This window comes from Bos mutus, chromosome 13 (assembly GCF_027580195.1).
Source record: "Bos mutus isolate GX-2022 chromosome 13, NWIPB_WYAK_1.1, whole genome shotgun sequence".
NCBI lineage: Eukaryota > Metazoa > Chordata > Mammalia > Artiodactyla > Bovidae > Bos > Bos mutus.
In genome coordinates, this window is record NC_091629.1 from 57,625,402 (window position 1) to 57,650,751 (window position 25,350).

At 49.6% G+C, this 25,350-nt stretch overlaps 1 protein-coding gene across 3 annotated transcripts; it reads left to right on the plus strand.

Annotated features, from left to right (window-relative positions):
- Positions 1-83: 83 nt before the first annotated feature.
- PABPC1L (poly(A) binding protein cytoplasmic 1 like) lies at positions 84-25,171 on the plus strand. 3 transcript variants are annotated; one of them, XM_070382127.1, is made up of 15 exons: positions 85-1,633; positions 4,261-4,454; positions 9,467-9,582; positions 11,127-11,266; positions 11,420-11,514; positions 13,856-13,993; positions 14,297-14,392; positions 18,794-19,060; positions 19,957-20,041; positions 20,673-20,801; positions 21,348-21,454; positions 22,475-22,568; positions 24,002-24,132; positions 24,568-24,645; positions 25,003-25,171. In XM_070382127.1, exons 1-14 carry the CDS (start codon positions 1,441-1,443, stop codon positions 24,637-24,639), a joined length of 1,857 nt encoding a protein of 618 aa, XP_070238228.1. In that variant the 5' UTR covers positions 85-1,440; the 3' UTR covers positions 24,640-24,645; positions 25,003-25,171. The 3 variants fall into 3 exon arrangements, with proteins under 3 accessions (XP_070238229.1, XP_070238230.1, XP_070238228.1); XM_070382128.1 differs by lacking the exons at positions 19,957-20,041; positions 20,673-20,801; positions 21,348-21,454; ... (2 more) ...; positions 24,568-24,645; positions 25,003-25,171 and having other exon boundaries at positions 84-1,633; positions 18,852-19,004; XM_070382129.1 differs by lacking the exons at positions 14,297-14,392; positions 19,957-20,041; positions 20,673-20,801; ... (3 more) ...; positions 24,568-24,645; positions 25,003-25,171 and having other exon boundaries at positions 84-1,633; positions 18,852-19,004.
- The last annotated feature ends 179 nt before the right edge of the window (positions 25,172-25,350 follow it).

Below are 25,350 nucleotides of genomic sequence, written 5' to 3' on the forward strand. Positions count from 1 at the left end.
TCTGCCCTAACATTATGTAAGATAGCCTGCAGCATTGAGTTTCCTCATGGGGTTTGCCCCAGTCTCAGAACATCCACATTGGGAATTCCTGGCAGTCCAATGGTTAGGACTGGGCGTTTTCACTCACTGCACCTAGGTTTGCTTCCTGATCAGGAAACTAACATCCTGCAAGCCACGGGCATGCAGCCAAAAAGATGAAAACATCCACATTCCCACAAGGATGGAGGAGGGGTCAAGACAGGAAGATAATTTAAGCCCAAGTTAGAACTGGTTGATGCTTGGTAGTGTAGGTGGGGCAGCCAAGACGCACTCCTGCCCCTGGTTCTCAAGCTGTTTCACTTGTCACACCCAACCAAAGGTCAGTGGGAACCCACCTGTTTTACTGAAGCAGGAAACAGGAGAGGCTCAGGGGAAGTATCATTTCAAGGTAGGTTGGACCAATATTTTCAAAAAGGATTCCACACCACAGATTGGGACTGCAAACGAAGGCTGACAGAAGGGTCTTGGTGCTTAGTTTGGGACCACCACCATGACCTTGTTCTGTCAGGTCCTTACAGTTTCCACAGAGGCTGGACTTCGTGAACCTTCGGGGTGGAGCACAGGTGGGTTGGTTTCGCTGAGAGATGATCAGGGAATGTCCCACGAAAGGCTCTTGGCAGAACAACTCTGGTAAAGAAGGACCTTAAGAGTGTTCCGGAATTCTCACATGGAGCCTTCAGTCCCAAATCACCAAGCCGGGGTCGGGGGTGGGGGAGGGTTTCCCTGGCCGTCCAGTAGTTAAGAACTCCCTGTGCTCCAGTGCACCCGGCATGGGTTTGATACCTGGCCAGGGAACTAAGATCCCCATCCTGTGCCGTGGGGTGCGGGCGCAAAAGCAAATCACCAAGAGGGTTCCAGATGGCTGAGACTAAACCCAGGCTGTCTTGATGAGAGAAAGCCTGCTTTCAGGAGGATAGGTCCACATTTTGAAACGGCATCCTGCAGGGAATTCTCCCGTTTGTGTGTAAAACGCACAGAGCACGCGGTCGCCTTTCATCCTTGTGTAGAGGGAATCCTCTAAATTTCAGAGAGAGGAAACGGGTGAAGAAGGACAAAGACGTGATGGGGATCAAAACCCAGGTGTCTTGCCGTAGAGTGCCGCCCTCTCCGCGCCGCTGGCGCCGGCCCGGAGCCCTACCCGGGGCCAGGTGAGGGCTCTCCCCGCTTCCCGTCGCGGGGGCCGAGATGCCCGCCACCTGGGGCTTCTAGAAGGCTGAGGGGGGGAATCCCAGCTGCGGGGGCGGGACCCGAGCGCGCTGGCGATTGGCTCGGGACGGCGGGGGCGGTCAAGGCCGGGGGCGGACATGGGTGGGAAGAGCGCCGCCGCCCCGCGCGCCCCCGCTGCCGCGTCCCACCCGGGTGAGCACACGCGGGCGCCGAGCGCGGGGCCGCGCGCCCAACATGAACGCCAGCGGCCCGGGCTACCCGCTCGCCTCGCTCTACGTGGGCGATCTGCACCCGGACGTGACCGAGGCCATGCTCTACGAGAAGTTCTCGCCCGCTGGCCCCATCCTGTCCATCCGCGTGTGCCGCGACGTGGCCACGCGCCGCTCGTTGGGTTACGCCTACATCAACTTCCAGCAGCCCGCGGACGGTGAGCCCCCGAGGGAGAGGTGGAGCCGCGGGTGCGGGGGGGTGGGGTGGTGGTGATGGACAGACAGACTGTATCCCAGCCACCGGCGCTCTTTCATCTCTGGCTACTCCCGCACCTTCCATTTTGCAGCCAGGAAAACTAAGATCCAGAGTTGCAGGAGAAGGGCCCTGAGATAGGACCTAGCAATTAGTGTGCCCGGAGATCAGCCCTGGGATTTCTTTGGAAGGAATGATGGTAAAGCTGAAACTCCAGTACTTTGGCCACCTCATGCGAAGAGTTGACTCACTGGAAAGGACTCTGATGCTGGGAGGGATTGGGGGCAGGAGGAGAAGGGGACGACAGAGGATGAGATGGCTGGATGGCATCAACTCGATGGACGTGAGTCTGGGTGAACTCCGGGAGTTGGTGATGGACAGGGAGGCCTGGCGTGCTGCAATTCATGGGGTCGCAAAGAGTGGGACACGACTGAGCAACTGAACTGAACTGACTGTTTCACTGGTGCTCCGTCTTCCGGAAGAGAGGTGATGCTGCTGAGTGAAAACAGCCAAGGGCTTTGGGGTCAGCCAGACCTGGGATTGGAAGGCCAGCAACGGCGCGACCTTGAGCAAATGAGTCATTCTGAGGTTCAGTTACCTGTCTGCAAAATGGGAGTGTCACCTGCCTTGTAGAGTGATTGGGAGAAAAGCAATGCACACCAGCCAGTGAGGAAGATGCCCCGGAAGGCACAGGTGATGGTGCGTGGGGCAGCCAGGAGTGCTCGGCCTCGGTCTGCGGCCTTTTCTGACAGCAGATCTCGAGGTCTGTCTGCATCAGGCGCCTCCACTTTGGGGAACCCCAAAAAGCTGCCTCCCCTCTGGAGTCCACAGCCCATTTCTCAGAACTGATAGGATCGATCAGAGCTTGCCAGCTGGGTATGTCTTGACTTCTGTTCAGAGCCGAGAGGAGAAAAATTAAGAGCGCTGGGTTTTGTTGGAGCTCTGCCATGAGAGTGTGAGCTTGAGCAAGTCGTCACACTTGGCTCCTCTTTTTCTGTAAAATGGAACTAAGGCTTGTTCCCGAGGAGCATGGAGGGAATGGGGATTGTGTCTAGGAAGTAGTTCCAGTGTCATGTGGTACATTGTAAGCCCTCGGTAAGTGCTAATCTAAGAAAAATCCTGGTAACTATAGCAGGTGTAAGGTAACTCTAGGAGATGTGAGACTCTGGAGACGTAACCAGAAGAGGCCTGCCCCAGCCAAGTCCACAAGGGGGCGCCTTTACTCTGAGGCTCCTGGGAGGCTGGGGAGGTTCCCGCCTCTGGGAGTTTGCTGGGGAGGTTTGGCTGGTTTCCCAGCAGGTGACTGAGTTGGATTCCAGGGAGATTTCCCCTCTGCTCTGCTTCACCCAGCCACTGCCTCTTGCTGTCTTCCGCCAAGTCCTGTACAACCTGATTTAATAGAATGGGAAATTGAGCTCCAGACAGGAGAAGGAGTTTACTCCTGGCTGTTTATGGCAGGACTAGATGGAAAACCCAGACTTCTCCAAACTTGTCCACTGAGTATTCCTCAGTTCCCCTCCATGCCTCTGAAACCTGAAGTGTCCCTGTAGCTGGGGACAACACGCCACCTGGCAGGACGATGGGCATATGCTGTTGTGCTTAGACATACTACTGTTTACCACATACCTATTTGAGCTAGGCACAAGGCGCTTTGCACAGGTTATTTAATTTTTAACACTGGAAAAAAAATGATTGATTTTATTTATTTGGCTGCACCTGGTCTTTATTGCAACATGCGGGATCTCTTAGTTGCAGCATGCAAACTCTTAATTGCAGCATGTGGGATCTAGTTCCCTGACCAGGGGTGGAACTCGGGCCCCCTGCATTTGGGAACATGGAGTCTTAGTCACTTGACCACCAGGGTAGTCCCACACCTTATTTAATTTTCAGTCTGTCTGACAAGCTGGAGGTGGGTGATATTCTCTCCCTTTGTTAGATGTAGAAAGTGTGTTAGTCAATCAGTTGTGTCCGATTCTTTATGACCCTGTGGGCTGTAGCCCACCGGGCTCTGTCCATGGAGTTCTCCAGGCAAGAATACTGGAGAGAGTTGCCATGCTCTTCTCCAGGGCATCTTTCCAACCCAGGGAATGAACCTGAGTCCCCTGTATTGCAGTGGATTCTTTACCCACTGAGCCACCAGGGAAGTCCTTGAGTAGTATAATCATCACCACTTCTTTCCAAGTGTAGAAATGGACTCAGAGATGTGATGTTCACTTTCCCGAAAGCCATCCTCTTTGGGATCAAATCTCAACTTTGCTGGCCAGCACCTCTGAGCTTCACTTTCCTCAAACTCCTGCCACCCTTGTCATAGGGACCCTTTTGATCATTTCCCCTTCTGAGCCTCAGTTTGTCTTTTTATAAAATGGGGGTAGAAACTCATGCTCATTTCACTATGATAAAAGAGTTGAAGGAGAGCCTACCTGGAAGCCACACACATGAATTCTATTTATTCTTCTTGAGCCTTCAAGCTCTTATCTCGAGTGAGACCCAGCCAGTGGCTCATTTATTGATCGGCTCAGCTCCCAATTAAGTTGTTGAGGGCTCAGGGAAAGAAAATGCCCTTAATTAGCTCCTTTCTCTCCTCCTGTCCAGCGGAGCGGGCACTGGACACCATGAACTTTGAGGTGATCAAAGGCCAGCCCATCCGCATCATGTGGTCCCAGCGAGACCCAGGACTTCGTAAGTCAGGTGTGGGCAACATCTTCATCAAGAACCTGGAGGACTCCATTGATAACAAGGCCTTGTACGACACCTTCTCCACCTTTGGGAACATCCTGTCTTGTAAGGTGGGTGTGCCTGTTGCAGCGGGGGGGCAGGTGGTTCTGGGTTAGACACCTGAATGATGGGAGAGGATTAGCAAGCAGCACCTCACTTTACACTTTACAAGGTCTTATCAGTAAAGTTCCAGGTTCAGCTAGCACCTGAATGATAGTCGTTCTCAGTTTTATCTTCACAGAACTATTTAGTGGTCACCTATGGATTGGCTAACTATTGCCGAATAACCACCTCAATATAGCAGGTGTCAATAGCAACCATTTATTTTGCTCATAATTCTGCCATTAGTGGTTTGGGCTGAGTTCAGCTGGGCAGTTCTTCTGCTCTTAGCTGGATCCTTTATGTGCCCACTGAGAGCTGGATGGCTCTGCTTCTGGGGAGTGAGTGGTTGTCAGTTGGACTGTCCTGGCTTTCCTTCCTGTGGGCTTTCATCCTCCAGCAGGCTCGCTCAGGTTGTTCTCATGGCAGTAGTAGGGTCTCAGCAGGTGGAGAGCGGAAGCTCGCCAGGCCTCTTGAGACCTAGACTTAGAACTAGCACTGTCATTTCATTGCGTTCTACTGGCCAAAGTAAGTCATGAGAACAACCCAAATTCAGAATGAGAGGGCAGGAGACATCACAGGACAGAACAGGTAGATGCAAGAAGGCCCTTAATCGGGGCCATGATGGCAGTGGACAGCATGTTAGTAGCATTTCTCTTATGATGGAATGGAAATTTCCTAAGAATAGGGATCTTGTTCACCACTGTCTCCCAGTCCCTAAATGAGATATGGAAACATAGTAGGTGCTCAATAAATATTTGTTGAACTAATGGCTGTATTATCATTTGGAAAGGAATGTGGGCATTTCTCTGACTTATAGTTGAGGGTCAGGGGGCCATACAGCTGGCTAGTCTGTCCTGACAGGCCTAACCCTGGGTGTTTTTGCCCTCTGATTTTATGAGGATGGTTGGTCAGTTACCTTGCAGCCTTTGGTATGTCCAGCCTTCTGGGGAGGTGGCCGGGGGAAGGGGGAGTGATGGCGCCCCTGTGTGTTAGAACTCTTCCTTGACTCCTACTGTGTGACAGGCACAGTCCTGAAGTTCTCAAGTGAGGACTTACCCTCTTTCTGTGAGTGAGGGGGTATTCTCGTGACTCAGAGGGGCACACAGACTGGAGGAGGTGCATTAGCTGCTAAAGGCGCTCCATGATGGAAAGAGCTGTTTCCTACCTCTGAGGATCAGTGGAAGGGGAAGTCGTAACTGTGTGCTAAGTTCCTACAATAAGAATAGCAGATTTTCCCAGTACTTTGCGTGTGCAGATCTTCTGCATATATGTCCTCATTGAATTTCCTACAGTGGCCTCTTAAGATGTAAATAGGAGGATCTCTGAGTTACCGTGGAGGGCAGAGAGGCTCAGAATTGGGATCACTTATTCCCAGTTATATGTTACGGGTGTGGGAAGTAAGTGGCTAAGCCAGAATCTGAAGCAGTGGGTTTGCCAGCTTAGTTGAAGCTAACTTAACAGGGATGAGTATGTCTGTCCTCATCATTGAGGGCTTGAGGCTCCCTTTGGGTCACTGAGGATTGGAACGAAAGCTCTGTGTGACTTGGGCAAGTCTTTGCAGGCCTAACAAAGCCCTGTTGGGGGCCTGGTTAGGTACAAAGCATTCAATGTGGTCCATTAGCCTGAGTGTTTGCCTTCATATTTTATGAGGATGGCTGGTCAGTTACCCTACCCAAGACCTTGGCATATCCAGCCTTCTGTGGAGATGGCGAGGGCAGGAGAGAGATTGGGAGTGATGGCACCCTCTGAGTTAGAACTCTGTCTTGCATGCTCTCAGCCTGTTGGGAGGAAATGGTGAGACTTTTAGCAACAGCAGGAAATTGAGCTCTGAGGGAGATGCATTGGGATCCAGGGAGACAAAGGCCCAGGAAGGATAGTGCCCTGAATGGCTGAGGAAAGGTTTGTGAGGCATGGTGGGACTCCCCTTGATCTGGAGCCAGGATCCCCAAGTGCAGACGTCAGCCAAGCCTACCAAGCAGAGAGGCAATGTAACATAGTTGGTTAGACCTTGGACTTTGGGACCAAGAGTCCTGGGTTCAGATCCTGCCTCTTCCACTTTCTGGCTGTATGGCCTTGGGCTGGTTGTTTAAGCTCTCCATACCTCAGTTTCCTCTAAAAGGGGACAATGACAAAATCTACCTCGTTAGGGTGGTGGTGAATGTATTGGTTGGCCAAAAGTTTCATTTGTGCATTTCCATAACATCTTACAGATCCCCTTGAATGAAATTTTTGGCCACCCAGTGTTAACTCAGGTAATTTTCACAACACAGGTAGCCCTTGAAAGAGTAGTGGACTTCCCATTAAGCATATGTCAAAGTGTTACTTGCTCTTTTGTGTCCAACTCTTTGCAACCCCATGGACTGTAGCCCACCAGGCTCCTCTTTCCATAGGATTTCCCAGGCAAGAATACTGGAGTGGGTTGCTATGCCCTCCTCCAGGAGATCTTCCCAACCAGGGATTGAACTAGGCTCTTCTGCATTGCAGGCAGGCTCTTTACCGCTAAGCCAATGGGGAAGCCCATTAAGCATCTACAAGAATCAAATAATTATTTCTGCTGGCTGGCTGACCTTGGAGAAGTCATTTATTCCCATTTTCTCCAATCAGGCATTTGAGACTCAGAGGATAAGAATTGCCTGGGAGGGTTCTTATGACAAATATATCAGTATGGGATGCCCTTAGCAGGTGTTTGGCTCGGAGTGGGGCTCAGTCAGTGTGATTAAATATGAATGGCAGAGCTGGGCTTGAGTTGAACGTGGAGGGGCCCTACTTGGGGCTTGGAGGGGTGTGTGTTGGTTATGGATTTGGAAGCAGGACTTGTGCAGCGCCAATTGGAGAGCCTCAGTTGTCAGGTTGGTGTAGTTCTGTGGATTGTAGGAGCTGCTGGGGGTTATTCCCAGAGAGACATGGTCACAGTTACATTTTAGAAAAAGTGTCACACAGGTCAGCCCAGAAAGAAACTGGGTTGGGAAACTGGGATGGTGGTCGAGGTAGAAAAGTGTCACTTCGCTGAGTGGGGGCAGTCCCCTCAGTGAGGGGAGCCAGGGACCCCATGACACAGTCACTAGGGGTCTTAGTGCAAATTCAGCCAGAGGAAGGGGGACTCTCTGAACCCAAGATCTTTCCTGTTCTTGAGGTCTCTCCTAACTTGAGAGGGGAGCCTTACAGAATGGGAGTAGGATGTTTGTGGATCTTTTCAATATTTGAAACAAGTCTGCTGTTGAAATAACTAATTGGTAAATGTTTTTTGAAAATATTTATTTGGCTGCAATTTTTGTTGAAGCATATGAACTCTTAGTTGTGGCATATGGATAGGATCTAGTTCCTTGACCAGGGATCGAACCCAGGCCCCCTGCACTGGGAGCATAGCGTCTTAGCCACTGGACCACCAGGGGAGTCCCATTAATTGCTACAGTGTAAACAATGTGGAAAGAAAGAAAAAAGATTCCATCACTTTCAACTCTAGTTCCCCAAAATAGTAATTCTTAACAGTTTTGTGTGTCTGTTTAAAAATTTCTTTGCCAAGGTATGGAAGCAACCTAAGTGTCCATCAACAGATGAATGGATAAAGATGATGTGGTTTATATATGCAATGGAATACTACTCAGCCATAAAAAAGAATGAAATTTTGCCACTTTGCAGGAATGTGGATAGATGTGGAAGGCATTATTCCAAGTGAAATAAGTCAGGAAAAAACAAATACTGTATGATATCGTTTATATGTGGAATCTAAAAAATACAACAGATGAGTGAATATAATTAAAAAAAAGAAGCAGCCTCACAGATATACAGAACAAACTAGTGCTTGCCAGTGGGGAGAGGAGGAGGGACAGAATAGAGGTGGGGGGCGGTGGGAGGTACAAAGTATTGGGTGTAGGCTTGCTCAGGGGTGTATTGTATAACACACAGAATATAACCAATATTTTGTAATCACTGTAAATGGAAAGTAACCTTTAAAAATTATATAAAAATAAAAATATAGCCATCCCACACTTTCCCTCCTTTCTTTCCTTCCTTCTTTTATCTTTCCCCTCTCTGTCACTTTTCCATTCTTTCTCTCTCTCTTTGTCTCTCTCACTGTTCAAATGGTTTCCACTACATATGTATTTCTTGTGTTAGCAGAAACTTAAATGTTATAAAAAATGCCAAAAAAAAATGTTCTCAAATGTGTAGATGCCCACTTGAATCCAAGTGGACTCAGTTTTTTCCCCGCAGGTAACAATATACCTTACAGGTAACTCTGCCAGCCATGAAATCTCTTCAACTATGCATACAGCAGACCAAGATGTGTTATTTACTTAACCAGTCTTCTCTCTTCTGTCTCTCTTTTTTTTTGGTCTGCCAATAAATAGTTTATTTAAAACAGATCAGCATTAATAAAATGTACAAATTAAATGTATAAATATTAGAAACAGTGTATCATTATTATTTTACTATATGCCAGCGACAGTGAAGTGAGGTGGTTCAAGTCTCAGTTTTGGTATTCACTAGCTGTACAACCTGGAGCAAGTTATGAAGCCTCTGTTTCATTTCATTTATCTATAATAGGGGTTAATAACTTCTACCTCATAGTGTTATAACAGGGATGAAAGAAGTTAATTTCACACAAGCAGCATTTGGGACGCCAGTCTCCTCTTGATGGACACTTGGGTTGTTTCACGATGCAGCAAGGGAGGGCAAGTGACTTGAATCTAATCCTTTTATCCATCGCGTTAGGAAGATCATTGAAAGCTGGTCTGTGGTATAGACAAGACCTGTGTTCAATCTGAGGATTCTGTCCGTCTTTACTGTGTGATCTTAAGCAAACACATTGACCTCTCTGAGCTTTCATTTCCCATCTGTAAAATAGGGCTGTTGCGTGACATAGGGTTGTCTTGACAGGCAGGGAGCCAGCACTCAGATATTAGTCATTTATCACGATTGTCATTCTTTTCTATGGGAACCTCCTGCTGGATGCTCTGTGTCCTGTTTCCCTGTGGTGCAGGTGGTGTGTGATGAGCACGGCTCCCGCGGCTTTGGCTTTGTGCATTTTGAGACCCACGAGGCTGCGCAGAATGCCATCAGCACCATGAACGGAATGCTGCTGAATGACCGCAAAGTGTGAGTGAGGAGGTGGGGGGCGAGGGGTCAGGGCTAAAGGAGCAGAATCATGGTACCACCAGCCTGGGACCAGTCCTACTGCTGCCAGCTAACGGACACTGGACACGGAGCAGCTGCGGTCTTACTGGCAGTGGTACCTCACATGAGCTGCTCAATCTCCTGGGGACTCACTTTCCTCAAGTAAAACATGGGGCTGCTGACATGTGTTGGAGGGTGATTCTGAATAGTAAATGAGGAGATGCTTTGGAGATTCCAGCTAATGGCCAAGTCATCCATGGACTCAGTGGTCTGTTTCTGTTTTCCAGCCTTCTCAGTATGGCTGTGCACTTTATTAAACCTTCTGCGTCCTGGGATTTGGAGACAGGAAGGAAGGTTGGCATACGCTTAGCCTGCCACTTTCATACCTTTAAGTTTGGCGTCTTTCCCACTTTACAGATGGAAAATTGAGTCACAGGTGCTGGAAAGAATCTGCTCTGGTAATTCTCACTTAGTTCTGGTTTTTTTTTTTTGGCTGCGCCGAGTCTTAGTTGCAGCATATGGGATCTAGTTCCCTGACCAGGGATCAAACCCAGCCCCTTGCATTGGGAGTGTGGTGTCTTAGCCACTTGACCACAAGGGAATTCCCCCCTAATTCTGGTTCTGCTCATCAGATGGCCCAGCCCTAAGCCTGAGGCTGAGCAGTGGATGAGACTTTGAGCTGGGAAATGCCCAGGGTCATTTTGTCCAGAGTTTCTCTCTCAGTAAACCTGAACTTTGGTGGGCTTTTCCTGAATCTCCAGAAGCGTGTTTCTATTTTTGGCAGGTTCAGTTTGCCTGTTTTCCTGTTACTCCGTTTCCTTCAATTTTTGTTGCCAGCTGTAACATCTTGTGCTAAATATCTTATAGGTACCTCAAGTTTTTTTATCCTTTATTTGTTTTCCTTAATCTAGGATAGTTTCTTAGATTTTATGTTTATGTGGACTTGGAAATTACAATTTTTAAGCTTCATATTACATTTAAATTATTTCAGGGCCCCCCACCCCCACTCTGCCACCTGCCCCAGTGACACTGGGATAAATTGCATCTGGTTCTCTCACAACCAGCACACCCAATACATGTTAAATGAATAAGCAAATCCCTGTGATGTGAGTTTGATCCCCAGTTTATTGGAATGACCATTGAGGCTCAGAGAGGTTAGTAACTTGCCGGGGGTCACACAGCTTGGCAACTACCAAGTGAGGACTCAAGCCCTTTTCTGTGTGACTCCCAACTTTGTGCTCTTGTGTCTTGGGCACTCAGCTGCCTCATGTGCAATAGGACATCCAGTGCACTTGTCACAAGAGGAAAGTCATCTGAACCTTACTCTGGGACATAGAGTCTTGGCTGTTGGAGGTAGTTGGGTCTTGGAGTATTGTCCTGCCCAGTCCCCAGATGAGGAGTACAGAGGCCCTAAGGCCGGCGGCAATTGATTCAAGTGACCCAGGCCTGCTGGGCGGGCTGGAGCAGGAATGGGGGTGGTTGATGGCAGCCGTAGGCAGCTGCCTACCCTGTCGGTATGTCCACAGCTTCGTTGGCCACTTCAAGTCCCGACGGGAGCGGGAGGTGGAGCTGGGTGCTCGGGCCATGGAGTTCACCAACATCTACGTGAAGAACCTCCACGTGGACGTGGATGAGCAGCGCCTGCAGGACCTCTTCTCCCAGTTTGGTGGGCGCATTTCCCAAGGGAGTTGAGGATCACTTCTACTCCCAGATCAGGCTGTGGGGAGGGCCCCCTGGGGCTTCCAGAAGGCTTTGGGGGACGGTGGGGGACATCTCGAGGCTTCCTTGACACCCCTTTGAGCCGAGTTGCCCTTCCCAGGGAAGATGCTGAGTGTCAAGGTGATGAGGGATGTCAGCGGCCACTCCCGCGGCTTTGGCTTTGTCAACTTCGAGAAGCATGAGGAAGCCCAGAAGGTAGGAGCATCCCCATGGCCCTGTTTCATGGAGGAGGTGCGGAGCCAGGCCTGGGAACAAGGGAGATTAGGAGCAGAGGGCTCCAGCTGCCCATGGAGGAAAAAGTCCCTTCCCAGATTGGGTCCACAGGAGCCAGGGCCCTTCATGCCTGTGGTGAAGGCAGATACCTTCTACCTCCTCTGGTTGCTTCCATACCCTGAGGTTGGCTGGCTTTTCACAGAATCTTACTACACAGGAGCTAGTAGGGGCCTTTGAGACAGCCATTGTTTTGGCCCTGCACATGGCATGTGGGATCTTAGTTCCCTGATCAGGGATCTAACCCTCACTCCCTGCAGTGGAAGCACTGAGTCTTAACCACTGGATCACCAGGGAAGTCCCAGCCATTACCCTCTTCTTGACTTGATGGTGGGATTGAGGCCAGGGAGGGGCAGTGCCATGTTATTCCTTGCTTCCAAGCCTTTGCAAAGTTTTCTCAAAACTTCCCCTCCTGTATTCTTTAGACCAGTGCTGTCCACTGGAAATATAACATGGGCCATGTGTGCAGTTCAAAACTGTCCAACAGCCACGCTAGCAAGGATAAAGACACTCCTGTAATTTTAATGATATATTTTGTTATTCAAATGATCACTTCAATGTGGTATAACAGTGATACAATGGATTGTGATACAAAATTTGTATTGATAACACTGAGATTTTTACATTGCCTTTTCTGTACCAATTCTTTGAAATCTGGTGCCTTTAGCACATGTCAGTTCAGATGCCTTATTTCAAGTATTCAGGCGCTGCATGTGACAAGTGACTGCCATGTTGGACAGTATAACTATAGATTATTGACAGGTCTCAGCTTATACTTTTCCCTCCTCAGGAAGCCACCTCTCCTGTCCTCAATGCTTCTGATGAGGTGTCCCTCCTGTCTGTCTCCATCTTTAGCACAGATTCTCCTTCGATAGAACTGAGGGCAGGGACTGGGTCTTGTGTCACTGTTAAATCTCTAGTATCGCTGGTAGGTACTAGGTACATATATCCTGACCTAGGGAAAGGTTCAAGGTCATACTATGAGTAACAAAGGGTTAATGTCCTATTTTGCCTCCCACCGTGAAGCTGGTTCCATGGCTGCTGCCCCATTAGCTCACTGGTCATGGAAGAGCTCAGCCTATGGTGGGATCCTGGGCCCATCTTGAGAGCAGCTGCTTCTCACTGAGCATGAACCACGGGCCAGGCGCTGCCTGGTTTTTCATATGCTCTACTGTAATTATCAGGATCCAGTAAGTTGTAGCTAAGAAGACAGATCATTGGAGTTAGAACCAATTCTTTCTATGAAGTTTTGTCCTTAAGTAAAGGGCTCCTTTGAAAACTAAGTTTTTGTGTGCCCTTGAACAAGTCCCGTCCTTTATGTAGACTTTGATTGTCCCAACTATAAAATGATAAGTTGGAGTAGATGGATGAAGCTGGCAGGGGGAACAGTGGTCTCCAAGGTCTTAGATAATGACCTGAGACTAATGTAGACAGTCAGTTCTTGGGGGCCCAGTGTTTTTACATATATTTACCTTCATCTGCATGTTTAGGTAGAGAAGCAAGTCATCATCATGTGAAAGTATTTACTAATGAACTGACCACTTAAATATTCAGTTCCTTCCAAACATTTCTCCTCCCTAACACCAGTGTCTAATCCACATCTTTGAGTCAATACACATATGGGTCTGCCTTTTGCAGATTTTTGCAGATGAATTAATGCAGACTCAGTTCATTATGAATGGGTTGCAGAAAGACATTGTACCTCTTACAGAAGGTATAGGATTTCATGGAATCAAAACTACTGACAGTTTGGGATCTGGCAGGCTTAGGTCAGTTAACTGAAGAAAAATCAACAAGGGTTAAGAAGTCAATGCTTCTAATCTAAAGCCTTCATAGTTAGCAAAAAGGGTTCTCTTTGCTGTGAAACCCCAACATGAAGGCTGTGGATGATGGTATCACACCATTTTGAAAGAATGATGCTTGTTGCTTTGTTCAAGTGATCAGTGTGTAGTTATACTTGGAAGCTAAATATTGAGTATGGGAAACGTTGCAAATTAAAATTTCACTTTTCAAAGTAAAGCTCAAAGCAATTAAAAAAAATATCTACAGTTTACTCTGAAATTTTGTCCCATGCTTTTTAAAAAAATGGATTCATTTTAAATGGCCTTGATCCTGCCTGGTACCAGTTACTCTCAGCTAACGAGGCTGGCCTGGCTTGCAGGTGGCGCCCCCTGGACCCAGGAGATGGGACTGGAGGCCAGGTTAAGGCCAAGGGCTCATGAGAGTGGTTACCAATGAGGTAACTGGCTGCCTCTTCTCTGCACAGGCTGTGGTGAACATGAACGGGAGGGAGGTGAGCGGGCGGCTGCTCTACGTGGGCCGGGCCCAGAAGCGGGTGGAGCGGCAGAATGAGCTGAAGCGCAGGTTCGAGCAGATGAAGCAGGACCGGCTGACCCGTTACCAGGTGAGGGTCAGGCTTCCTAGGGCAGCTGCTTCGATGTGACAGTGTGTGTGCCGCCCGGAATCTGGCTCCCACCCCCAGCAGTCCCACTTCCGGAAACTTGGCTTTGGGGATGGGGTGAGGGGGAAGGGGTTGCAGCTTCTAGGTGCTGGGCTGGCTGAGTGATAGGTGGGGTGCCCGGGGCGCTGGCCTGCTGGGAACTGGAGGCTTGGTAGGTGGAGCCCTATAAGCCCCTCCTTCCATCCCAAGGCATTCTGGGACTTGGAGGGGAAGAGGCGTGTCTAGCAGGTATCCTTTTCCTTCTAGGGCGTGAACTTGTATGTGAAGAACCTGGATGACTCCATAGATGATGAGAAACTGAGGAAAGAGTTCTCTCCCTATGGAGTGATCACCAGTGCCAAGGTCAGGGCCCGGGGCTCCCACAGAGGACCCGTAGCCTTCCCTCCCATCTTCACTGGCCCTGCCTTGTGGCTTTCAGGGAGCTGGTGGTGCTATGCCGCTCCTTTTGGAGTGGGAACTGGGTCTGACCCCACTGAAGCTTGTTTATCTGCATCTTATCTGGACTGGAGGGGAAGAGGGTAGAAATGTAGTCCCACTCACACAGCTGGACTTATTGGGGTTCACTGTAACCTAGGTTCATTCAACAAGCATTTATTGAGTGCCTACTGTATGCCAGATACCAGAAATTTATGCCTCAGAATTTCCATTGACTTCTGTTGTCTGGCCCTGGCCGGTGATATAACCTCTTTCTGGGCCTCAGTTTACCCATACGGAAAATGAAAGAGTTGGCTTACATCATTCTTTGCTCATTATTTATTGAGCACCTGCTGTGTGCTCAGCTCTCTTAGCATCAGAGATGTGATGTTGGCTCTGTGACCTTGAGCAGGTGTCTTTCTAGCCTCTTCTGTAAGATGAGGGTGATGGGCTCCCTGGATGGTTCTGAACCCTGGCTTCTCATTAAAATCCCCTGGAGAACTCTAATGTAGACACCCAAGTTAGAGAACCTGAATGTAGATCTCTGGGCATCTTAATTTTAAAAGCTCCCCAGATTTTAAAAAATATTTATTTGGCTGTCTCAAATCTTAGTTGTGGCATGTGGGTCTTTGTGGTGCACAGATTCTGTAGTTATGGCATGCAGGCTCAGTTGTGCAGTTGGCAGGCTTCGTTACCCCAAGGAATGTAGAATCTTAGATCCCTGACCAAGAATCGAACCTGTGTCACTGGCATTGCAAGGTGGATTCTTAACCACTAGATCACCAGGGAAGTCCCTCCCCAGATTATTTTTAAAAAGAAAGACACAGTGATCATTCATTCCATACTTGAGCACCTGCTGTTTTGCCAGGCCCTGTGGGGAGCACACAGGAATAAGTCAGATGTAGTCCTTGCTCTTGAGTAGCTTATAGTCTTGTGGGGAAGTCAGATGCATCACTAACTCAAGTCAACTATACTGTGTGGTGGGGGTGAGGTCAGTATAGGAGTCAGAGTTGTGGTAGCTTAACAGAACAGGAAGGAGGACTTCCTGTAAGAAGTGGCAGTGGCAGCAGCATTTGCCTTGGCTGTGAAGAGGTAGGGAGCTGCAGGTGGGAATGAAGAACTTTCCAAAGAGATCAGTGTGGGTGAGGGCCTTGGGACCTGCACATGTAGTGTGATAGTTGGGTTCTTAGGAAGTGGTCTAGAAGTTCTTTTGCCTGTTGAACCCTTTTTAAATGTTAAATGTTCTTCAGGGAGCCTGGTATTTGGGGACAAGGTTCTAACAGTTTTTGAGTTAAGGACCTTTTCTCAAAAAAAAAAAAAAGTGATAGAAAGCTATGGGACATGTGAATTAAACACCAGTAACTCTGATTCAATTGAACAATTGGTAAGCTGATAAATTTGATTTGTATAAAGCTCTGGTCCCTCTTTCATGGCAAATGCATACTTTATATAGTATTGTGGTTGGAAGCTGGGATTTTAAAGTTAATCAGAACTAGGTCTAAATCCCAGTCCTAGCATTAACTAGTTATAGAGCCTGGAGGAAGCCATTTGGTTTACTTACTCATCTGTAAAATACGGGGGTCATACTACCTACTTTGAGAGGTGTCCTAAGAACTAAAAGGCCTGCAGGTAGAGCACCTGCCCTCCATAGGTAGTGAAATCATGACCTAATTGTTTACACATCTTGCATATAACTTCAGGAGGCTCACTGACCTCCTTGAGGAACTCTTGAATTGAAGGGAATTGTTAAAATCTGGGTTGCTTAGAGATGAGGCACCCTGGGGTGATTATCTTGTTATAAAATGGGAATTTTATATAATCTTACATAGACTTATAAAATTTATTTTCTATTTTATAAAATAGTGCTTGAAAATGAGGTGATAGAGCTCTGCATAAGTATTCATCATATAATTTTCTCTCTTTTTAAAACTACCTAATAGGAGTTCTTATTAACTTGTTAAAACACTATTTTTGTGCCAAGAAAATTTGGCTGTCTGATAAAGCTTATGGACCCCTTCTGAAGATATTTTTAAATGCATGAAAGAAAATTCATAGGATTACAAAAAACAGCTGTATTGAAATATATTTGTTAAAATACTAAGGTGACAGCAGTAGGTACTTCTTTAGTAATGCCTCAAGCTATAAGATCTAAAAAAAACCAACTAAGATCTGGGGAAATTCCTTGGCTGTCCAGTGGTTAGGACTCTGCGCTGTCACTGCTGAGTGCCCAGGTTCAATCACTGGTCGGGGAGCCAAGATTCCCACAAGCCACGTGGCATGGCCAAAAGAAAAACAATTGTAAGACTCGTGAACTGGCAATGAGCCTAAAAGAGCAAGGTCAGCAATAATTAAAGTGATAGGAAAATATTCCTCTTGACGAAGTCTGCACAGCTAATGCTACTTTATTTTTTCTTTGCCTATATTCAGAATAGAAGGAAATGCTAATGTGAAAATACACCATTTTTTTCCCCATCGAAGTTCACAGACCCCTAGATTTCTATCCAGTGATCTTTCTGAGGGGATCTGTGAACGCTCAGGTCAAGGCCTTGTATGAATGGGTAGCAAAGTGCAGTTGAAAGTCACTGATGTTAGGGTGTGGGCTCTAATAGAGCAGATTTACAATGTTCTCAGCTCAGGTCCTCAAGGAGTCGGGCCAGTGTCTCAACCCTCAAAAAAAAAAAAATCAGGAATCATAAATGCAATATGGATTGAATCTTGGGAGAGAGAAATGTTAGAAAGGCCAGTGAAATCTGAATGAAATCTGTGGTTCAGTTAATAGCATTGTAGATAATAATTCATAGTATTGTCCCAATCAGTTGATATTGTAGTTTTGTCCCCATGTTAGCATGGTACATTTGTCAAGCTAGGTGAAAGGTATGTATGTAAGTCTGTACTGTTTTTGCAGCTTTTCTATAAATCTGAAGTCCTTCCACAATAGAAAAGTTTTTTTTTTTTAAATATCACCTTTACGACTGATATGAACCAGGTTGGAAAAGTGGCTTCTTCTTTCTTTTTAAATATGTATTTATTTGACTGCTCAAGGTCTTAGTTGTGGCATTCAGGATCTAGTTCCCTGACTAGGGATTGAACCTGGGCCCCTAGAATTGGGAGCACAGAGTCTTAGCCAGTGAACCAGCAGGGAAGTCCCAGAAAGGTTACTTTAATAGTTTGAAAAAAAAGACCAAGAACCTCTTCCTGAGATTTCCAAAGAACTTGGCTCATGCCTTGCCAAGGCAGTGGAGGTTTTCCAGCACTGTGCATTGGGTTTGAGTTGTGGCTAATGTGTGACCCGCTGGCTGGGTGACCGTGGACAAGTTATTCTTTTTTTTTTTTTCATAATAGGTTTTTGTTTCTATTGCAAAGAAAATCAACATGATAAAGCACCAAAAATACAATTCAAATTATTTTCGTGTTCAATACAAATCCCTTTAATGGAGTCTCTAGAAACTACAGCTCTTAAGAGCATCTTACTTTGTCCATAATTCACAAATGAACTAAAGAACTATATGGGTAGTTTAATGAAACCCAGGGAGTAGTTGAAATACAGATTTTTCATCATAGTGACGCCCACCAAAAGGTTTAAGATAGTAGCCTGGCTGAGGAACCCTGCCCCTAAATTTTAACCTGTCCCAAACTATTGAACCACTTCATTATAGCCTTGCTGATGAAGGCAGAAATAGTAACAATTTAAAGCAGCTTTCCATCACTACTTAAGAAAATCTTTTTAAAAATATTTATTTATTTATTTGACTGTTTCGGGTCTTAGTTGCAGAGCGTGGGCTCTCTAGTTGTGGCTTCTGTGGTTGCAGCTCATGGGCTTAGTACCTCTGAGGCATGTGAGAATCTTAGTTCCCTGACCAGGGATTGAACCCACATCACCTGCATTGTGTGGTGGATTCTTTACCCACTGGACCACCAGGAAAGTCCCAGGAAAATCTTTAGGAGGGAAATTTAGAGGTCAAAATGAACTCTGAAATGCACCTATTCTCACTAACTCTGGGGAATGGTCTAGTAACTGAGGATCAGCCCCCAGGTAGCAGGTGAGCTGGTCTTGGACAAGTCATTCTGAGCCTCACTTCCATCACCTGTAAAGTGGGAGTGGCCATGCCTCCCCGCTCAGGTGGCTCTGCCTGTCAAATGAGAAGGCCTGTCAAGCATCTGGCATGCGGTGGGCCTCAGTAAATTTAAGGGTGAGAGGACCTCCATCAATTGCAACTTCTGGGTGCCCTCTGCACCAGGGCAGCCTCCTCCCCAGGGGAGGGAGGGGAGCTTGACCCCAGGATTCTTCCTTCTTCACCCCCAGCAGCCCTTGTCTTGTCTTGCTTTTAGGTGATGACAGAGGGTGGCCACAGCAAAGGGTTTGGCTTTGTGTGTTTTTCCTCTCCAGAAGAGGCGACCAAGGCCGTGACAGAGATGAACGGGCGCATCGTGGGCACCAAGCCACTGTACGTGGCGCTGGCCCAGCGCAAGGAAGAGCGGAAGGCCATCCTGACCAACCAGTACATGCAGCGCCTCTCCACCATGCGGGCCCTGGGCGGCCCCATCCTGGGCTCCTTCCAGCAGCCTGCCAGCTACTTCCTGCCCGCTGTGCCCCAGGTGACTGCCTGCCCACCCCCCTTCCGGGATGGCCAGGGAGAGCAGGCAGATCCCAGATTTGCAGGCAGAGAGGGATTCCCAGGGTGCTTCTGCTGGAAACTCACTCAGCAGGTGGCCGTGGTCACCCCATCTCTGAAAGGGGTAATAGTGTGTCCAACAGTGCTTCCTGATCTAGGAGAGATTTGTGAATATAGTGCAGAGAAAGACACTCTGTGGTCAAATACTGGGTTGGCCAAAAAGTTCATTAGGGTTTTTCCATGCTCTGTGATGGAAAAACCTGAACAAACTTTTTGGCCAACCCAATACATTGGGAAAAGATTGCATTAAGCCAGACAAGCCTAGATTTCTTTACCGTGTACCTTCTTCTACCCTACTATGCCAGCAGGCACCGTGACTTTCCCAAACTGGCAGGATTTAGATTCTCCCAACTGAGGTGGTCATTTTTGAGGGCTGTCTGCTAACATCTCTCCTGATATCCTGAGGGGTCTTGTTTGGGGAAGGAGCTTGTGTAACCTGGAGGGGTGGGAAGATGTCTGTAGGAAGATGAATGGCTCAGAGAATGGGAACATTCCTTCCCCTTTGTGGTTACTTAAGCTGGCATGAGGGACAGTGGGATGTGTCACCATTTTATCCAGGTCACTGGGCTAGTACCACTGATCAGCAGAGCAAGGAGTGAGCCTGAGATCTTGCCCTGAAGGGCTCAGGGCTAACGGACCTCCTGAGATGGGAAGCAGGAGCCTTCACCCCAACTTTCTGGGTATTTGCTGACCGGTCCCCTGAAGGGCAGACTGGCATTCCTGCAGTGGTGTCCTTGAGGGATGCAGTTGCTCACCTCTCCCCCTGCGCCCCCTGCTGCTGCCACCCCCCTTCACTCTAGGTCTTTCTCTCCTACACAGCCTCCAGCTCAGGCTCCCTACTATGGCTCTGGCCCACCCATCCAGCCTGCCCCCAGGTGGACGGCCCAGCCACCCAGACCGTCATGTGAGTGACCCAGCCCCTCCCCCTCGTGCCCCACCCCCGGGGGAGCAGCATGTGTTAAAGATGTGGACTTGGGGGTCAAGCCTGGCTCTGCTGCTTCCTAATCATTTGGGTGGGTGACGTCTCCCCTCTGAGCCTCGGTTTCCTCTTGTGAACATGAGCCTGAGTGAGATGAGTGTAAAACACCAAGGACAGGGCTGTGTGCATGTAGAAGACATGCACACAGGAGCTGTTACCTTCAGTGAGCTCCAAAGGCTCTCTGGACTGGTGGTGGTGAAAATTCCTGCAAAGCTGAGAAAACGAAACTCCACTGGCAGTACTGTTGAGGATGGTCCCTCTCTTCAGAGGGAAGTTCACCCTGACCTGAAGCTGACTTTGGGGGGCCAGGGTGTGTGGTCCTGATACCTATGCCTCTTGGGGTCCCGGGTAGACAGAAGTCGGGTTGGCTTTGTAATTGCAGATTTCCATCCCCCTCCCCTGGAGGTCTGCGTCTCTGGTGAATTCCCTCCCTCCTCTGTCTGCCATTCATGTTCACCTTGCCACCCGCTTCCTCACCTTGGAACTGTCAGGGTGCAGTATGTCCCTCTGATTTCCCCCCTCCACTAAACTTTCTCCATGTTCCCCGTGCCACAAGCCGCTTACCCACCCGGGGCCTCGGTGGTCCGGCCAGCAGCCATGTCTCGGCGCCCCTTGACCCCCGTTGGAAGCTCCAGGCAGGTCTCCACCCACGTGCCACACCTGGTGCCCCACACCCAGCGAGTGGGTGAGTGTGGGCAGGGCCAAGAGGAACCGAATGGAGGGCAGGTGGGGGGGCAAGGGCTTGCTGCTGGGGTTGATGCTGGTGGGGAGTCAGAACCGGCCTCCACGGTGACCCTGCCGCTGGCCCCCTTGGAGGGCAGTGCTGGCACTGGAGACCTTGCACAGTAGTCAGTGGTAGTCAGCATGGGCTTCGGGGTCCTACAGACCTAGTTCTGGGGCTGACTCACTCTGATCTTGCTTGCTGCTGTACCTTGTATCCTCTTCCCTAAAATCCCGGTGAAAACAGTATGCCTGCTGTGTTATGTGAGTGAATGCAGTCATATCTGCAGGGGCTCAGCATCAGATCTGAATCTTAAGTACCTCAGCAGCTGTGAACAGGGGCATAGGTGCTGGCTATAAGGCCAGCATCTGTTCCTTCACCTGGCAGATGTTTGCACATCTGTGTGTTGACCCTTTACGCCGTTTAGGGAATTCAGTGTGAATGCTGGTTTTGAGCTGTTAGGCTTTTGAGTTGCTGTTGGGCCTTATCATCCCTACTTATTTCTTCCAGCCAACATTGGTACCCAGACCACAGGACCCAGTATGACGGGATGCTCTACCCCTAGCAGGCCTCTCCTGACACACACATACTCCACGCCAGCACACCGCACTGACAGGGTGAGGCTGGCCCAGCTGCCCTCTTAGTTTGGGCTCCAGGGGTGCCTGGCTCAGAACCTCCTCTAAGGCGTTGCTGGTCTCTGGGCCTTGGTTTTCTTTCTTTTCTTGGCTTGTAAAGTTTCATTTATTAATGTGTACCATCAGAAGAGATATTCCGCCCTCCCTCCCCACCCCCCGCATCCCACCCTTACTAACAGAAAGGGAAAAAAGGCTAGGATCACATTTTGTTTGTTCATCACAAGCTGCTTTGCCTGGGTTATTACCAGAATTAACTTGGGTTTCCTTAGTATTTACGTGGTGAGCAGCGAGAATGTGATCAGTCTGCAGAACGGAACTGAGAACATCTTCTGTAATTAAAAGACTGTGTGTTTATCTCCCTGCCCCCTAAAAAAGTCTCCAAGTCAGCATTTTCATATCCTGTCTAGAATTTCTGTGTATATACTTCAAACTATTTCCTGCAGAATGAACAAAAGTAGGCTTTAGAGAGCAAAACTATTTTAAAGTTACCAAGATGTGAAAAGTGAAAGTTGAGTCTGACTCTTTGCAGTGACATGGACTATATTCCCCAAGGTCCTCTGTCCATGGAATTCTCCAGGCAAGAATACTGGAGTGGGTTTCCCTTTTCTCCTGGGGATCTTCCTGACCCACAGATCAAACCCAGGTCTCCCACATTGCAGTCAGATTCTTTACCAGGGAAAGCCCACCAAGAATGGGTCAGAAATCATGCTGGGGACGAAGCCATAAAGCTACCTGATTAAAAAGTGCCTGTCTGGCACCAGTGGTCAGTAGTACGTAGCTTCACTTGGCCACATGCATCGGTTCCTGGCACCACAGAACACATCTGTATTAGAACGTCACTTTGTCTTCTAGTCCACCGTGCCCGCCCCCTGCCCCCGATTGTCTGTATCTTGCCCCCTGCTCCCCCTCCTCCAGAGACTTCCTTGGAGGCCTGTGCTCACCCGCTGGGGGTAGCTTTGCCCACCTGTGTGGTTAAGGGATGTGTCCTCGTGCCATGTGCAGGTCCAGGAGCCCGCTGTGCACGTCCCCGGACAGGAGCCCCTGACCGCGTCCATGCTGGCTGCAGCACCGCTGCACGAGCAGAAGCAGATGATCGGTGAGTGGCTGTTTCCCCTACCCTGGAGCAGGAGTGGGGTGCGCCACCAGCTGACTCACCAGCTGGAGGTCAGATGTGGAGACCAGGTCCCCAGCCTCAAGCTGACCCACCTGCTGGGTGACCTTGTCCAAAGTGCCTCTACTTCCCAGGCTCCTGTTCATCTTCAAACACTGGTCAGACCAGGCAGTCCGAGATTTCTTCCAGCCTCGCTGTTCAGTGACTTTGACTCCGGCTGGGAGAAACCCCAGATGTGGGGAGATGGGTGAGGGGAGCTCGAGGGGGTAGGAGGAGGAGCAGGAGGGTAGGGTCTTGGGTTTCTGCCAGCAGATGCCTGTAGGGTGGGTGCTGTGGTTCCACACACCCCTCCTGACGGGAAGAGGCTGTCACCACGTTTCATCAGTCACCCAGCGCCCACTGCTGGGAGGCAGGATATAAACATGCACTGGGGAAATACACGGTCCCCCACACCTGAACTCCTGCGCACGCATCTCCTTCCCGGTGTCTGGCAGGCCCTGCTGAAGGGTTAGGGTTAGGGTTAATTAAAAGAATGAATGAATGAACGAGCTCGCCATGGTCTCCAGGCTCTCTTCACCAAGACCTCCAGGCTCTTCTCTGAAGGCCCCCAATGCCGTCACCCCATCGTTTACCCAGCTCACTGGGGCTTCTGTCACTTTCCTACCCACCCCTCAAAGAAAAACTGTAAATGGGCTTCATGGAGGGGGAAGGCTCTGTGGGCAGTGCCCTGGAGACTCCTTCACTCTCCTCGTGGGAGAAGCCCTCCCGCCCCCACTAATGGCACCTAGCGCCCTGTCCTGGCTACACCCTCCACGCATCGCCACCAGCACGAGGCCCCGTCCCTGGAAGTGCCCGCTGGTGGAAGGTGAATTTATCTTGTGTGTTTGGCTCCACCATCCCTCCAAAAAATCAAGTTCCACATTATTGTATCCTGTCTAGAATTCCATGTGATCCTTCAAATGACTTCTTGCCCAATGAACAAGAATAGTTTGGTTTTTTTCCCTGCCATACCATGAGGCATGTGAGATCTTAGTGCCCCGAGCAGGGATCAAACCCTGCCCCCTGCATTGGAAGCACAGAGTCTTAACCACTGGAGTGCAAGGGAAATCCAGCAAGAGTAGTCTTTAAACTGCAATCAAGGCTGTGCCAGATCACCTATGCAGTATAACGTATAATGTCAAATTTGATTCTTCAAACCAGCCTCCAAGGTGGGGCTTGCTGTGCTCACTTTACACTTGGGGAAGAGGCTCCTAAGAAGGTTCAGTGACACACCTGGAGGAAGCCGTCCTGGGGCGGAAACCTGAAATGCCTCTCTGTTCAGTTCCACGATATACACCGCCCCCCTCCCGCCCCCTGCCCCGGGGATGCCCGGCTTTCCACCAGGTCTGTGCCTAAGCCTCAGAGGCTGTTCTATACAGGTGAGCGTCTCTTCCCCCTTGTCTACAACGTCCACGCCCACTTGGCCGGCAAGATCACGGGCATGCTGCTGGAGATTGACAACTCGGAGCTGCTGCTCATGCTGGAGTCCCCAGAGTCCCTCAACGCCAAGGTGGGCTGGAGCCTGGGGGCAGTGGGGAGGCCTGAGGGTGGAGGAGGGTTACGGAGCCAGGTGTCTGCTGCTGGGACAGAGGAGGTGGGTTTTCTTGCTAATTATCTGCTGGAGGTGGGGGTTGGGGAGAGCCTGGTAAAGGGCCTGCGGCTTCAGCCCCTCCCATTCTCTGCAGCTCCGCAGGCAGGACTGTGTAACAGGAAGCTGTGTTCTGACCCAGCCTAGGGGAAGGACTCCCCCCCGCTCTCTGGCTAGGGTAGAAGGTGGCCGTGGGGGGTTTCTGTCATGAGAGCTGGTGAGCAGTCAGATGGCAGCTCTGCAGCAATGCTGGGGAGGTGGGGGCTGGAGGCGGGGGAGGAGAGGCTGTCTCAGGACCCTGCTGGGGCTGCTGCACTAACCCCCACCCCCACCCCCACCCCGCCATGTACCCTACAGGTCGAAGAGGCTCTGGCAGTGCTGCAGGCCCACCAGGCCACGGAGCACATGCAAGGAGTGAACCTGTGCTGAGACCAGGTGGGTGGGAGGGGGCGGGAGAAGGGTGAGCTGAGCCCAGAAGCTCTAAGGAACAGGGCAGGGACATGCAGACTCCCTGAGAACCCTGTGGTGTCACTGGCTTATCTCGGAGATAACCCGAGGAGGCGTTCAGGGGACGTGGTGAGGATGAGAGGCGAGGAGGACAGACTGTGATGGGAACTGGTGTGGACTCTGGTGCCCAGTGGAGGGGTGGTTCTCTCACTGGCTGCCCACCGTGGGGCCCAGCTCAGAACAGGCTGGCCTTGTCCTGGGGCCCGCCTGGTGGTGCTTGGGCTAGTCTGCATCCTTTAAGACTGCCGTGCTTGTTTTACAAACATCGTATCTTTTCATCCCCAGAAAATGGAATCCTCACTCCCTTGGCCGAGAAACAGCGTTTCCTGCTCTTGTCTCTAAGGCCCTGTGAGCCGCGACTTCCCAATTGGGGTGTATCTGTACTTGGGCTTTTTGTGGAGTGGAAGGCTGGTCACCCGGCCAACCTCTTGCCTGTTGCTTTATGTATTAAAAGTGCTGCAAACTTCACCTTGTCTCTCAGGAGGCCTTGTGTCAGAGGGAGGTGGGCAGGGCAGAGGGTAGCCTTGGTTGGTGGGGCTCTGGCTGTAGGGAACAGAAGCCTAGACGTGTGGTTATGTACACAGAGCGCCTGCCAACTGTGCACCTGACAGCAGAGGTGCCAGGGACTGAGCC

Bases quoted from the DNA above. Each gene is read 5' to 3' on its own strand.
- PABPC1L (XM_070382127.1), top strand. From the start codon at position 1,441: ATGAACGCCAGCGGCCCGGGCTACCCGCTCGCCTCGCTCTACGTGGGC. The intron at 13,994-14,296 runs GTGAGGGTCAGG...TTTTCCTTCTAG, and splicing joins ACCGGCTGACCCGTTACCAG to GGCGTGAACTTGTATGTGAA. The intron at 14,393-18,793 runs GTCAGGGCCCGG...TCTTGCTTTTAG, and splicing joins GAGTGATCACCAGTGCCAAG to GTGATGACAGAGGGTGGCCA.